Source organism: Bidens hawaiensis, unplaced genomic scaffold (assembly GCF_021521415.1).
Source record: "Bidens hawaiensis isolate Kalapana, Puna unplaced genomic scaffold, B.hawaiensis_p1.1 tig00027589_1, whole genome shotgun sequence".
NCBI classification, from domain to species: domain Eukaryota; kingdom Viridiplantae; phylum Streptophyta; class Magnoliopsida; order Asterales; family Asteraceae; genus Bidens; species Bidens hawaiensis.
Window position 1 is genome coordinate 95,932 of NW_027505101.1, and position 14,273 is coordinate 110,204.

At 32.4% G+C, this 14,273-nt stretch overlaps 1 protein-coding gene across 1 annotated transcript; it reads right to left on the reverse strand.

Annotated features, from left to right (window-relative positions):
* Positions 1-12,243: 12,243 nt before the first annotated feature.
* On the reverse strand, positions 12,244-13,293 carry LOC143610724 (kirola-like). The gene is made up of 2 exons (XM_077085122.1): positions 13,047-13,293; positions 12,244-12,659 (listed from the first exon to the last, which is right to left on the reverse strand). The coding sequence occupies exons 1-2, from the start codon at positions 13,231-13,233 to the stop codon at positions 12,388-12,390; spliced, it is 459 nt and encodes a 152-aa protein (XP_076941237.1). The 5' UTR covers positions 13,234-13,293; the 3' UTR covers positions 12,244-12,387.
* Between the last annotated feature and the right edge of the window lie 980 nt (positions 13,294-14,273).

Genomic DNA, 14,273 nt, shown 5'->3' on the forward strand with positions numbered 1-14,273 from the left:
CGAATTGACCAGTCAACGCCCTTCAACCACCGAAATTGATTGAAGGTTATTGACTAGGTAATATATATGAACGATTCCTATGTTTACAACTTACCCGGAAAGTGAAAAGATCAACAGATACGATGAGTCAAATGTCCCATTATAAGCAAAGTCAAACGAACGAACTTGTATCTTCAACAAATAAGAAAAAATCGAAGGATTTATGAGGAGCAGAGGAGAGTGACGGATAGGGTTATTTATTTAGGGTTTAGGGATGATTATGGCAGAAGAATATAATGCTGTTTATATAATATATGCAAAAACGAACTATATTTAGTATATTTACTCGTTTAGGAAACCGAATCTAGTTTTAATGATCAAATCAATGTTATAAGCTGTAGATTCCATTCTTGATCAAGGGGTTATGTATATGAACATGTATTTTAGTTATATTAGTTTTCTTGGGGATTAATTCACTCAATTATGTCCTAAAATAAGCGATTTCGGGCCAAAAACAAACTAGGAAACGAAATCGAACTAACAAACTGTGTAGGTCACCACGCAGCGCTCAGGCCACCCTATGGGTGAGGTTTCATTTTTTACCTATTCGGTCCCTGTAGTTTGATATTTGGTCCATTATTGAACTTTTTATGTTTTAAATAAGGATTTAGACATTATATAAAGTATGCGGCGTATAAATTGAACATTAGAAATTTAAATATATTATTTTTGTTTAATAATGAAGATCTTAATTATTCCCGGGTCGGGTTAAACGTAAACGAATACGGTTTGAAAATTCCGAAATGTTACAATCTCCCCTACTTTAGGGAATTTCGTCCCGAAATTAAGGAAAACCAAAACATCATCATTTTCAAAACACTTTAAACTTTTAAGGAAAATGTCATAACATAGAACTTCTAATAACCGAAGCAACGCTTCAAATGACAATCCGATAAGAGCACTTATATATAGAATGTACCAGCGGCGTATCCACCATGTCCTTATAATCTCATCATTCGTACCGTTACCCAAGCTACCTTAGGTTCTAAATCATGACACACAATTGTACGTATTATGATTTCCATGCGAGGATTTGAATAATTATGTTCAGGACCATAATTACTCTTATCATCGGAAAGTCCACATAACTCGTTCTATCATGTGGATTATAACACATTTAAAATCATCATTCTGAAAGAAACAGACGTTTTGATAACTTTAAATATAAATTCAAGAGCTACTTATTTAATGTTCAGATTTGATTAATAAAACCAGGTGATTTCTATTATATCTTTTGATTAGGAAAGTTACAAATTTTGAAGATTGAACTGGATTTCTTGAAGCAGACATTTGAAATGAATTATGATGATCGAGAATAAGCTAAAATTAGAGTATGAAGTTAACCGTGATAGATAAAGGAACTTGATTCATGAGATGATATGCGCAAAAGTTTAATTTATAACAAATCTTAAAATAGTTAATAACATGTGAAATCCTTAGAGATCGTATTCATTAGGAACGAAATTCTTAAGATCGAGAGTATAAATTTATTTGGTGAGTTGAGTTTAGTTAGCTGAGAACTTATGAGATTTAAAAAGAGGTTAATACAAAATTATAGCTTTTCAAGTTGTGATTTTGAGATGTGCTTAATTCGATTTTTATAATAAAATTTTATAATAATTGGTAAATAATAATATTAATGAAAATGCGAAAATGTACTTATTCAAATAAATCGTTAATAGATTAAACTGGGAAACGGATATTCCCGAATCACCGAGATAGTCCTATTCCAATTAAATCTTTAAAATTAGATAAAGTATAAGGTACGTAATTGAAGATATTAAATTAGATTAAATCTGGGAATTCGTGGATGTTTTTCCTTTTTTCACAAAATCGTTATAATTATTAGGAAATATGTAAATTGAATTATCAATAATGGAAATTTAAGTAAATAACAAATTTTGTAATTAATTGCAATAACAAAAAAAAGATGTGAAACATTTAATAAAAATGAGATAAATGCGAGACTATAAATGCATGAACCACCATAACTATTCTAACAACTACGAATTTATCATTTAAAACGTTCAAAATTTTCAAGGTGTATCAAAAATCAAAGTGAGGAGTTGAAATGTTTACGAACCAATGTTTAGTTTCAAATAACGAACTTAATCACTAAATAAAGTGAGTGATGGGTTTTAATGGAGATTAAATCTAAATGTCAATTTTAATGAAAAAAATTAATTAATAGAAGTTTTAATTTAATAATGAAAATTAAATTTAGAGGATGAAAAATTTAGTTTAATAATAATAAATTTACATTAATTAAATTTTAATAATAAAGATTTATAAAATGGAAAGTAAGTTGTAAAAACTAGCATGAGGTTGAGGAAAGACAAGTAGTAATAAATATTTTATAGTTAAAATTGAGGGTACGGATTTAAGTACACTTGGTAGTTTATAGTTTGAGGAAATAAATGAGAGCAGATAATTTAATTAACATTATAACATATATAAGTTATTATAAGATTTATTGTTTGAGGTATTTTAGTTTTGTCGAGGTTGGCAGTTGTTTGGTTAACGGAATATAGCAGCAAACTCCTTGGCGATTTTGGTAGTCAAATGGCGATCATGAGAATCAGATGAACGATAGTGATTACGATGATGGATTCTTAGAGAAAACATTCTATGATAACCGAAGATGAAACTTTACGAGATGATGGGTAAGTTGTGTGGGTAAGTTGATGTGGGATAATAGAGAAGTGTACTTAAATAGAATTGTGCAAGTGATGACTCGAGGACGAGTCGGGATTTAAAATAATGAGAATAAATTTTGGAGATATTTAGTTTAGTAACTAATGTTTTGTAAAAATTTCAAAAGTAAAATGATATTGGGTTGGGTTTTCCATGGGCTTCCCATTGTAGCTCAAGAACCCAATTTAAATAACGAAACATGCTCAATGAGTTGGCCTCCCATGAACTTTCCATGGCAATTTGAATGGCCAACTAAATAAAACAACATAAAGTTTGTGAATTGGCCTCCCATGAGCGTTCCATGGCATTTTGATGGCCAAATTCAAATAACGTGTAATAAACAATTGAGTTGTTCAGCCAATGAGCGTATACATGGCATTTAACTGATCCAACTAATTAACGAACTATCGAATCAATGGAGTTGTTCGGACCATAAGCGTTACATGGCATTTAACCGACCCAACAAAATATCGAATCAACGAATCAAATATATATAATTGGTGTATCTCGGGAACCACCCCGGACGATACGTTCCAACCCAAAAATCAAATCGAAAATGGTTTAAGAAATGGATGGTTGGAGTGCCCACGGATTTCCATGGATTTTTCACCCAACTAAACATTTAAAATAATTTAAAAACATAATTTGGAAGTATAACCGTTTAGCCGGTTATGTTAACCACACAACCGTTTAGCCGATTACGGATACCACTTAAAGTTATGGTTGTATGAAATTTGTCATATCCCCATGCTTCAAGGTGAAAGAGCAAAAACAGAACATGGGAATTCTTAAGAAATTTCCCACAATAAAAGATAATCGACCAAGATAAGAGGATTTAATAATATTTTGAAAGTGAGGCGTAACCTCGGAATTCGTGTGTACGTGCAATAAATAAATAAGATACAATATAATAAAATAATTAATCTAATTAAGCTATAAACAATTAAATTGCACATAAGGCAGTTTACATAAGCACGTATAGGGTAGGGCTGGCAATTTATACATGAGACACAAATACACGACACGTACCTACACGACCTTAACAGATAACAGGTAGATACGAATTTACCTGTTAATTTTCGTGTCTAAACAGGTAAAATACCTGTTAACCTGTAAGTACCTTGTTAGATTTTTATAATTATATATATAGGGTTAGTTTCATTTGAGAACTCAAAAAAAGTTAAGAACTTTTAGGAACTCTTAAAAACCAAATATTTTTTTAACTTTTTTTATATATTAACATTATTTGAGACTTGTTTTATCATATTTATAAAAAAAGTTTTGATTACATATATAAATCACAAGTTACACATATGTAAAATTTATGTGATAAAAATTTACATATGTGTAAAAAAAACATAGATATTCATAAAAAAACTAATTTTCATAATTGTAATCATAAATATAGATGTCAAAACTGAAAAAACTACACTTAAATAACATCAACATACACAAATTTTTATAAAAAACATTAGTTATTAAGAGTTCTTTCAAGTTCTTAAATAATTTAAGAGTTCTCAAATAATACTAATCTTGTATATATATATATATATATATATATATATATATATATATATATATATATTAATTATAAACTATTATTATCCCTAAACCCTAACTCACGTTTCACTTTCACGTTTCCACTTTCACATCTCCAAACCCTAACTCACGTCTCCATAGCCGCCACCACTTCTTCGGCCAAACCTCTCTTCGCCCGCCGCCCTTCTCCGGTGGTTCCTCCGCCACCACTTTTCAGCCGGCACCACTTCCTCACTAGACTTTCTCAGTTTCTCCTCTCCGCTGTCAGAGCCGCCGCCGCCCACCAGTGCTTCCTTCTACTTGGTAAGTTATTAATCTCTACCTACCTATTATTCATCTAGTTTTTAGATTCATATTATTATTTTGTTGCAATTTAGGAATGAGATTAGTTTTGAGATTCTAATCTAACTATTAAGTATTGATGTGAATTATAGGGCTGTTTCAATTGGTTATTTGGTTTTGAACTTTTGATTGCTTACATTTGTTGGTTTTTACTATTTAGGTAATTATGAGTGACCCACAAAAGAAGGCGGAGAAGATGAAGGATAAGAAAGCCAAAACAACGGTATGTTTGTTTATTCAACTATACTTATTTTGGTTTAAGTTTGTTTTTTTTTTGTGTAACCTTTATGTATTTTTTTCTTTATTGATTCTAGATGGAGAGTGATTCTATAAAAATTGATTTAGAAGATGAATCCTCAATGGATATGGATGTATATGACGAGGTTCACTTGGAGTAGAAGAGCTCACTGAAGATATAATGGCGCTTGACATCAGTTGTGAATCAATTGCTTCAAACTTGGTGAACAATCCTAAGGTACCAACTCCAAACGCTTCAAGTAGTGTTGCCCGTTAAAAAGAATGAACAATCCTAAGGTACCCCACTCAAAAACTTTCTAGTAATGTTGCTTGATAAAACTATATGAATATGCCCAATTGTCCATGATTAATATGACTAATTGACTATACTTATTTTGTGTGTAGGTTTGATTATTTGCTTGCTTGGAATTGAAGATTTGAGAAGACCAATTGGAGCTTGGAAGTTGGAAGTTTGGAACTTGATGTTGTTTGATTAGAATTCGGATGCTTTATTTTAAGACTTTTATGAATTTTCAACGACTTTTGTTTGCTTGTTATTGTTAGCTTCTATGGTTTTTTGTCTTAAAATTGTTAAGGATCATGGATTTATGTTTTATTTTAAGACTTTTATGAACTTTCGACGACTTTTATTTCCCTAAACAGGTTGTCAAATATGTGTTACTAAACAGCTCTTATCGTGTATTATCATGTATTACAGGTATTAACAGGTTCATGTTCGTGTTTAGGATACAGGTACACGAAAAGTTTTCGTGTCGTGTATAGGTATACCCATTTCGTGTTCGTGTTTTATCGTGTACAGGTATACACGATATGCCAGCCCTAGTATAGGGTTCCAAACATATGTCTAGGACCATTTCTAACGACCTATCTTATAATCTTTGGCTTTGATACCAATCTGTCACATCCCAACCTAAGGCGGAAATGCCGGGGCGTGATCCGATTGTTCACAGCTCGAAGATACTATCATAATATAAATGTGACAATATCTATTTAATTATTTTATTTCAAATGTGCACACAATATTCAAATACAACGAACAATTAAAATATATATATATATATATATATATATATATATAACAAGTTAAATTCATGTTTGTCTTCAATAAACCCTAAGGTCTTTCTAAGTGTCCAAACTTCAACTCAAGCAACATGCATATGCGTAGAAAACGGAGTTTGTCAACAACACATGTTGAGTGAGTTTACCACCAGTTTTGCAATAAAATAATGTTAATATAGCAAAACGTAATAAATGCTATAATGAAATCAAACAATGAGCAAATAAGTTGTCGATTAAACCATTGCCAAGCAAATCGGGCACCGGTAAATCAACTGTGAGCAAATAATAATAATAAGACCGTTGCCAAGCGAATCAGGCGTTGGTCAATGAGAACCCTCCATAAGGGGATATGCCAAACGAATGCACACATAAACAAGTATATTTGATTAATCACACAAATTATACGTTTGCTATTTTCGATATATATATATATATATATATAATATGATATACGCATATGTCCCCAAAACGTTTTAGAAAACTTATTAAAATAGGGGAATGATAAAACTTACCTTAGATTAAAGGCAAGTGATTAATAATTAAGATAAGCAAACTAAAGAGTAAGCGAGCTGTCCACTACGCGTCGAACGAGATTAATTATCAGAACCTGAAACTTTGATATATGATAACATAAGTAAAAACGAACTCGTGGCCGCTTAAAAATCAATCCAAACGGACGTTTAGAACTCAAGTTACGTTATATTTAAGATTTAAGCGAGCTAGTCCTGACCAGAATCCGAACAGTGAATAGGAAGTCGGGTTTTGGTCAGTAGCCTTAAAACTTCATTACGAGAATAAAAGTCATCTGGACCGAACGTTGAATCCGATCAGAAGTATGAGAAAACGTAAAGTCAAACTTGTTGACTGTTTTGCCCTTTAACTAGCTTTAAGCGAATTGACCAGTCAACGCCCTTCAACCACCAAAATTGATTGAAGGTTATTGACTAGGGAATATATATGAACGATTCCTATGTTTACAACTTACCCGGAAAGTGAAAAGATCAACAGATACGATGAGTCAAAGGTCCCATTATAAGCAAAGTCAAACGAACGAACTTGTATCTTCAACAAATAAGCAAAAACCGAAGGATTTATGAGGAGCAGAGGCGAGTGACGGCTAGGGTTATTTATTTAGGGTCTAGGGATGATTATGGCAGAAGAATATGATGCTGTTTATATAATATATGCAAAAACGAACTATATTTAGTATATTTACTCGTTTAGGAAACCAAATCTAGTTTTAATGATCAAATCAACGTTATAAGCTGTAGATTCCATTCTTGATCAAGGGGTTATGTATATGGACATGTATTTTAGTTATATTAGTTTTCTTAGGGATTAATTCACTCGATTATGTCCTAAAATAAGCGATTTCGGGCCAAAACGAACTAGGAAACGAAATCGAACTAACAAACTGTGCAGGTCACTCACGGCGCCGCGCGGTGGTGGGGGAGTGGCTCACCACGCGGCGCTCCGGCCACCCTATGGGTGAGGTTTCATTTTTTACATATTCAGTCCCTGTAGTTTGATATTTGGTACATTATTGAACTTTTTATGTTTTAATAAGGATTTAGACATTATATAAAGTATGAGGGGTATAAATTGAACATTAGAAATTTGAATATATTATTTTTGTTTAATAATGAAGATCTTAATTATCCTGGGTCGGGTTAAACGTAAATGAATACGGTTTGAAAAATCCGAAATGTTACAGTATGTGTAGGATTGCATTAGCGCTATAGACGGGACATACGTGAGGGCTTCAAGTCCACAGAGTAATCTAGCAAAGTACATTGATCGAAAGGGATATGCTACATAAAATATAATGGGTGTTTGTGATTTTAATATGTGCTTTACATTTGTGTGGGCCAGATGGGAGGGGACCGACCGCACATGACACGAGAATTTTCAGCGAAGCCTTACAGAGACCGGAGCTTCATTTTTCACATCCAACGGGTGGTTAGTATCACTTTTTAGTAATGCAATTTTTATGTTTTTAATACTTGTTTGAAAAAATAACAAGTCTTTGTTTTATTTGCAGATAAATATTATGTTGTTGATGCCGGATACCCAAATACTAAGGGGTATCTTACACCATATAAAGGTACTAACATTCGTTATCATCTACCGGATTTTCAACGTGGACAGACTAGTGCTATGCTGTTCCTTACGGACCGAAAGAGACCTTTAACTATCACCACTCATCACCATAGAATATCATTGAACCCACTTTTGGAGTGTGGAAGGCTAGGTGGCCGTTATTGAGAGATATGCATGTTAATTACAAGTAGAAGCACCAAGTGAGAATTTTGATAGCATCGATGGCGATCCATAACTATATTAGATAAGGCCGGTAGGTTTGATGAAACATTTAACAGGGCACAACAAGATACGTACAATCCCACAGAAGATGGTACTAGTAACGAAGTTCATGAAGAAGGTCCAAGTGCACGTCGTACGAATAATGATGATTTGTATATGGCAGCGATACGAGATACGATTGTGCAAGATATAATGGAATCGCGAGGATGAGTGTACTAAAATAGCGTTTTGGGTGTTTTCTATGAAGTATTTACTATTTGTATGAATGTAATGTTATTATGGTCTAATCAATACATTATAAAAATTGTCAGGCAAAGTAATGGATTCATACTTTGCTTGATTTGCATCTTTAGGGAGATTAACGTCAACATTTGCAAATGCCATGTTTATATCAATACGTAAAGTGTTACAATCTTTCTAGACATATTCAACTTTCATTAAAAAATAATGTATGTAGTAAATGATTTTAAATATATAAGAATGACCTTTTTGGTCATTTTACGTAAATAAGCTAAGCCAAACACTTTTTAAAAAATAATCTATTGGCTTATTGGCTTTTCCAACCACATAAGCTAATCTAAACACTTTTTTAAAAACTTCTTTTAAAAAGCCATAAGCCAATAAACACTTTTAACAAAAAATACTTTCAGAGTTAAATAAGCATCCCAAACACCCTCTTAAGTGCCTTTTGTTTCACTAATGCTTTGTTAATGCACAAAATTTGGGGATTATTTAGCTAGTATGTATTAATTAGCATGTTTGTTGCTTTAAATTTAAGCATGAAACATAATTTTAGGGTCTTCAGTCAATCTATATGTGCACAATGTTTGAATAATTTTGGGACTTCAAATCTCATGATCAGGTTATACTTTTTGCACTTTTGTAGATTTTTGCTTTGCCGATTATTGTACCTCCAACTGTCGATTGAGGCGGTTATGATGGAGCTTTTCTGGTCACTGCGGTGATGGGCGGTGAAGTGGTGAGTGCGAGTGGTTTTTATGTCTACTTCAGTTGCAGCCATGACGGCAGTGATTCGTGCTTTGTAGATTGGTTTTATTTTGTTTTCGTTCTTATTTCACTCCAAGTTAATGAAAACTTTGCTCAAAGGAAAGTATAGAGTTTGGAATTTACCTGTTAATATATTGTATTTTTAAATTTAAAATGAACTTACAATGTAGCAGCCATTTTGCTTTATTGAGCTTCAGGTTGATAGTGAGCTTACATTATTTGTTATTTTATTTAAGCCATGTTGCAACCATTTTAAGTTGTTTCTGCTTGATAATGATAATTTGCACCTTTTTCACTACCACATGAAATCTCTGCCAATAAGGTTTTGTACACGGTTTCACCCCGCCGTAACACACAGGGTCGAAATTCTAGTTTTATAAATAAATTATACTGTGTTATATAAACTAGATTTTTTTTTGTGTAAAAATGTAAATTTAAAGTATTAATATAAGAAAAAATAAAAAAGAAAGCTTTCTGGTCAAACGTGTCGTGTTCAGGTTCACGTGTCTTGCATGATTTTCGGGTTTATGTTGGGTTGGGCTGCTAACATTACCCATTTAACACCCCTATATTCAAGACTTCATAAGTTGACTTCTAAAGGTCAAATTATGTCCAAAATTTTGAACATATAGGTTGCTATTTTGTTGATCTTCATCATGTGCAGGTGGGTTGAACCGGTTGGGTAAATTCGTCCATAAAGGTTATTTTCTTCGATTAAAGCAGAAGAGTTTAGAGCGGATTCAATGGTTCCTAGAATTAAACATGTTGTCAAGAAGTTTCTTGGCAAATCATTATATTCAACTGGTTTATGTTAGCCAAGATATAAGAATGAATGATCGATCAATGGTAATAACAAGATAACAATTTGCAATAGGTATGAATTTTTATTGATTTGGAAGAGATATATATAGGCATCGATCAGATCGTTTATCTCTATTGATCTTATTCTAATTACAACTTCAGCCCTTCTACAATACATAAATATTAAAACTAACTAAAACATATTATGACTTAATTACATAACTAACCCTAGACTCTAACTTGGAGGGATTAAATCTAACAGTTTATGTTCCCACCTTAATATAAGTGAATCAACTTTTGTATTCTAAATGATGTAAAAGATTATCAAAACAAGAATCAACGTATCAAAGCCGTTGTTCTTCACAAGGCAAGTCTGGATTTCGATTTAACCATTTTTTCAATAAATATATTTATCAGTCACTAATGTGTTTTTAAAAGTTCAGCTTCCTAATCATGATGTCACTTTAGAATCAATATCACTGGATTGTTTGTCTTTTGTTTCTAAATCAGGATTGAGGTATCATGTTGGTTTCCTACCTGACGATGACGTGGATGGGCTATGTTGCCCCTCCATACCGAACAACCTTAATGGTTAAGAGGTAGATTTAAGTTTAAACGGTTAACAGGTAACCATTAAGAAGTAGCTTTTTAACCATTCAGACTTAAGATTACCTCTTTTAAGAGAATGTAAACCATTAAGAGGTAACCTGTTAATGATCGTTAAGAGGCTACCAAACAGCCCCATATATATGAAATTTTAGTAACTTAAGTAATGAGTTACAGGAGATGTATATATTGAAAACCCTTTTGAGTTGAGAAAAATCCCCCTAAAAACCTTATGTAACATCATTTTTTAAACATATGTAATATATATTGTTACATTTAATACAAAATAGTGAAAAATAAAAATTAAAAAAAATTGTTTTGTAACTTTTTTACATTTTTTTTTAACTTTGAACACATTTTTCAAACGAGAGAAAATGTAATTTTACTTTTATATTTTTTATTAACTTTAATTGTAAACCATAATATTCAAACTTTAATTAAAAAAAAATGGTTAAAAATGAATTTCTAGAGTTTGTTCAACTTAAGTGAATTTTTATTTTATCCTAGCTCATGAGTTGGCATGTCATATATATAACTATATTCAAATGTAATATCTATATGAAATTTTAGTCAAAATAAACGATTCATTATTATCCAAATATCTAATTTTGACTCTTCAAGATATATTAATCGCATTCAAGACAAACATTCAAACAACCCCGAAGTTTGATCACGTGCTCGTTTTAATAGGATTTGAATATAATTGGCTTCAATGATATTTTCATTAGGCCCAAGGGTATACCTTAACGTCTTGCGTGTTAAAACTGGGTTGATAATAGTTAACGAGTGGCATAGCACTCCTTTCATAGGTTAAGGAGCGTTAAATGCAATGTGTGTTAATATATTAATGAGCTTTAAAATCCTCTGCACACACAATAATTTAACAAACAATTTTACATTAAATAAAGAGATGTAACTTAAACAATTTCCTTAAGGTGTGATGGAGTAAAGTGTGTGTCGTAGTGCCTACGTGGAGTTAAGGAGCGTAAATGTATACCTAATGGCCTTATGCATCGAGATATATATACATAGGGGCGGACCGAGGTTAACCGACCTTGAAAATCAAATTTTAGTGTAGTTTTTAAGCAAAAATCTTGATTGCCCCCTAAAAAATTTGGTTAAGCATCACAATTGCCCCAAGCAACCCTGCTCTTCGCTACATTGGCTTGGTCGACATCATCACAGTTATTAGAAGGAAGCGACGAGTGGCGGAACAGCTAGCACGTGTTAAACAAAGTTCCTTAAGCATATTTTCTACCCATGCTAAATTAGCAGCAGTGTTAGCTAGTGCTTTGTAGTCTGCTACGGTGGAGGACCGTGAAACTGATTTCTATCTAGCAGATTTCCATGAAATGATGTTCGAACCAAGGTACAAAAATATAAGCTGTTGTAGACCAACCTGCTATTGATACCCCTCCCCAATCTAAATTCGAGAGGGTCTAAGTTCCATTGGTAATTTCTTGTTTAAAAATAAACCGTGATACAATTGTTGATCTAAACCATCTATAAATGCAAAAACATCTCAAGATTCTATATATCTCAAGCTCACAATAACATCCATGCAAATATGCATGGCAAGAAACAAATTGCTTAACAAACCATTATTTTTACATAAGACACACAAACACGTACACAAGCAGGCATATCTGCCTTATCTTTATTCTTATAATAGGAGATTAAATAGCACACTGATCTTCAGAACTTCATCTTTGATTATGCTTATTTAGTGTTGTTGTGGGCATCCAAATCCTTAATAACATGGCAACAGACGTCCATCAAAGAAGTTGGATACGGTACACTTGTGTCTCGCTTCTCAAACTCAAAGGTCAATACCGCTATCTGCCCTTCACCCTTTGGTTCAACATGAAATATGCCTTTGAAGCTCTTGTATAGCTCATCCACAAGCTCCCCTTCAATTACCTTGAACACAATCGTGTGGTTTTCCTCGTTCACTGACTCAATTATCTCTTTCGCAGTTTTCTTCTTTCCATCTGTTTCCATGCATAAAAACATCATTAATCAATATGTTGTTAAACGTGTCCAGTACCAAATCAGATTGAAGACTCCTTAAATCTTGGAGAATATTATAATATAATAAGTAGTTTATTAGTATAAGATAAGTTAGTTTTATTTTATTTAATCCTATTTATTTTGGATTTAAATTGTGTATTTGAGTTAGTATAGGATTAGAACCGTAGGTTTATATATACCATAGGTTCAGTGTGTTAGTTATTATTAAGTTTTTCTCGTTTGTCTTTTTCTTAATAAAAGAGTCGTAGAGAGTTCTACAAATTTCGTGTTTGTGTTCTTGATTCACTTGCTCAAAGTTTAACATATGTTACACAAGATACTAGAAGAAACAGTCATGTGATGCGTACCATGAGTGTAGTGCCAAGTGATGACTGATCCAACGGCCCCTCTCTCACCCTCATGCAGCTCACAGTCATGAACCTTATCAGGGGATATTGCAACCATCTCGTGTGGTTTGTGCCGAAGGAAATCATGGAAGACGTCACCGTTCTTGCTGATTTCTACGTAAGCGATTAACTTTCCAGATAGAGCCATTTCTTAATTATTCTGACAAATGCCTGTAAACAAGTTTCTACTAATTAGATAGATGGTGAGTTGATGAAAAATCTAGGAACGCATAGATGGGTATATATAGATAATTTTGGCTACAACACATGTGACTAGGGAAAGCATAGTTAATAATAAATAAATAAATAAATAAATAAAATAAAATAAAAACACTAACTAGTGCGGTATGATAGATTCACCCTACACCTTTTTCTTTATTGTTTTTAAAGTTGATAATTGTGAATTCCATTTAACATCCATGCCCATAAATCATATCAAATGTCAGGGCAATTAGAGATTTAAAAAGGGGTAGCGACACAGTTTGTTGCGTCACAGTTTGTTGTCCGCTTATCTTCTGTTTCGATGTAATTGTTACTATGATCTTTATACTTGAAAAAGAGTAGTTGTAATTTTTAGGTAGTTATATCATGTTCTCAATTAAAAAAAAATTAGAGATTCATACAGAGTGGCGGACTCACGATTATTTTTCTAAGTATTTACTTTTTTTTTCTTTTTTTCTCGGGGCTAGATTTATTGATGGTTTTACAAGTCGGTTGTGTCAAATTCGAATCATCGCAACGTGTTTCTTTTAACTCTAAAGACAGTGACATCAAGCACAATATGGATTTACTGCCAAAAGTTTGGTTATTCAAGTCAATCGAAGAATGTTGTGGTTTGTATGTTTTTTTTTCCGTTATTGCATGCGATTTACTTTCTGTTGGAATGTGGAAATCAAGAACATTAGGAAAATTTCTCAAAAGAACTTAACTTCCATTAACAAGTGATACATAGAAGAGGAAAACGAATCTGACTCAAATACGTAAACTAAAATCTTAACCCTATCAACTTCTAAGCAAGATAAATATGAATGTATATTGCATTGTTCAGTAGTAATCAATTTAGTATTTTACCATGGTATAGTTTATGAACTATATCCGACTAAGTTCTAGACTATTAATATGACAAAATCTTGAAAGAATATAGTATTAAGGTAAATAGGTAATACTCTTAACTTTGTCATCACACCA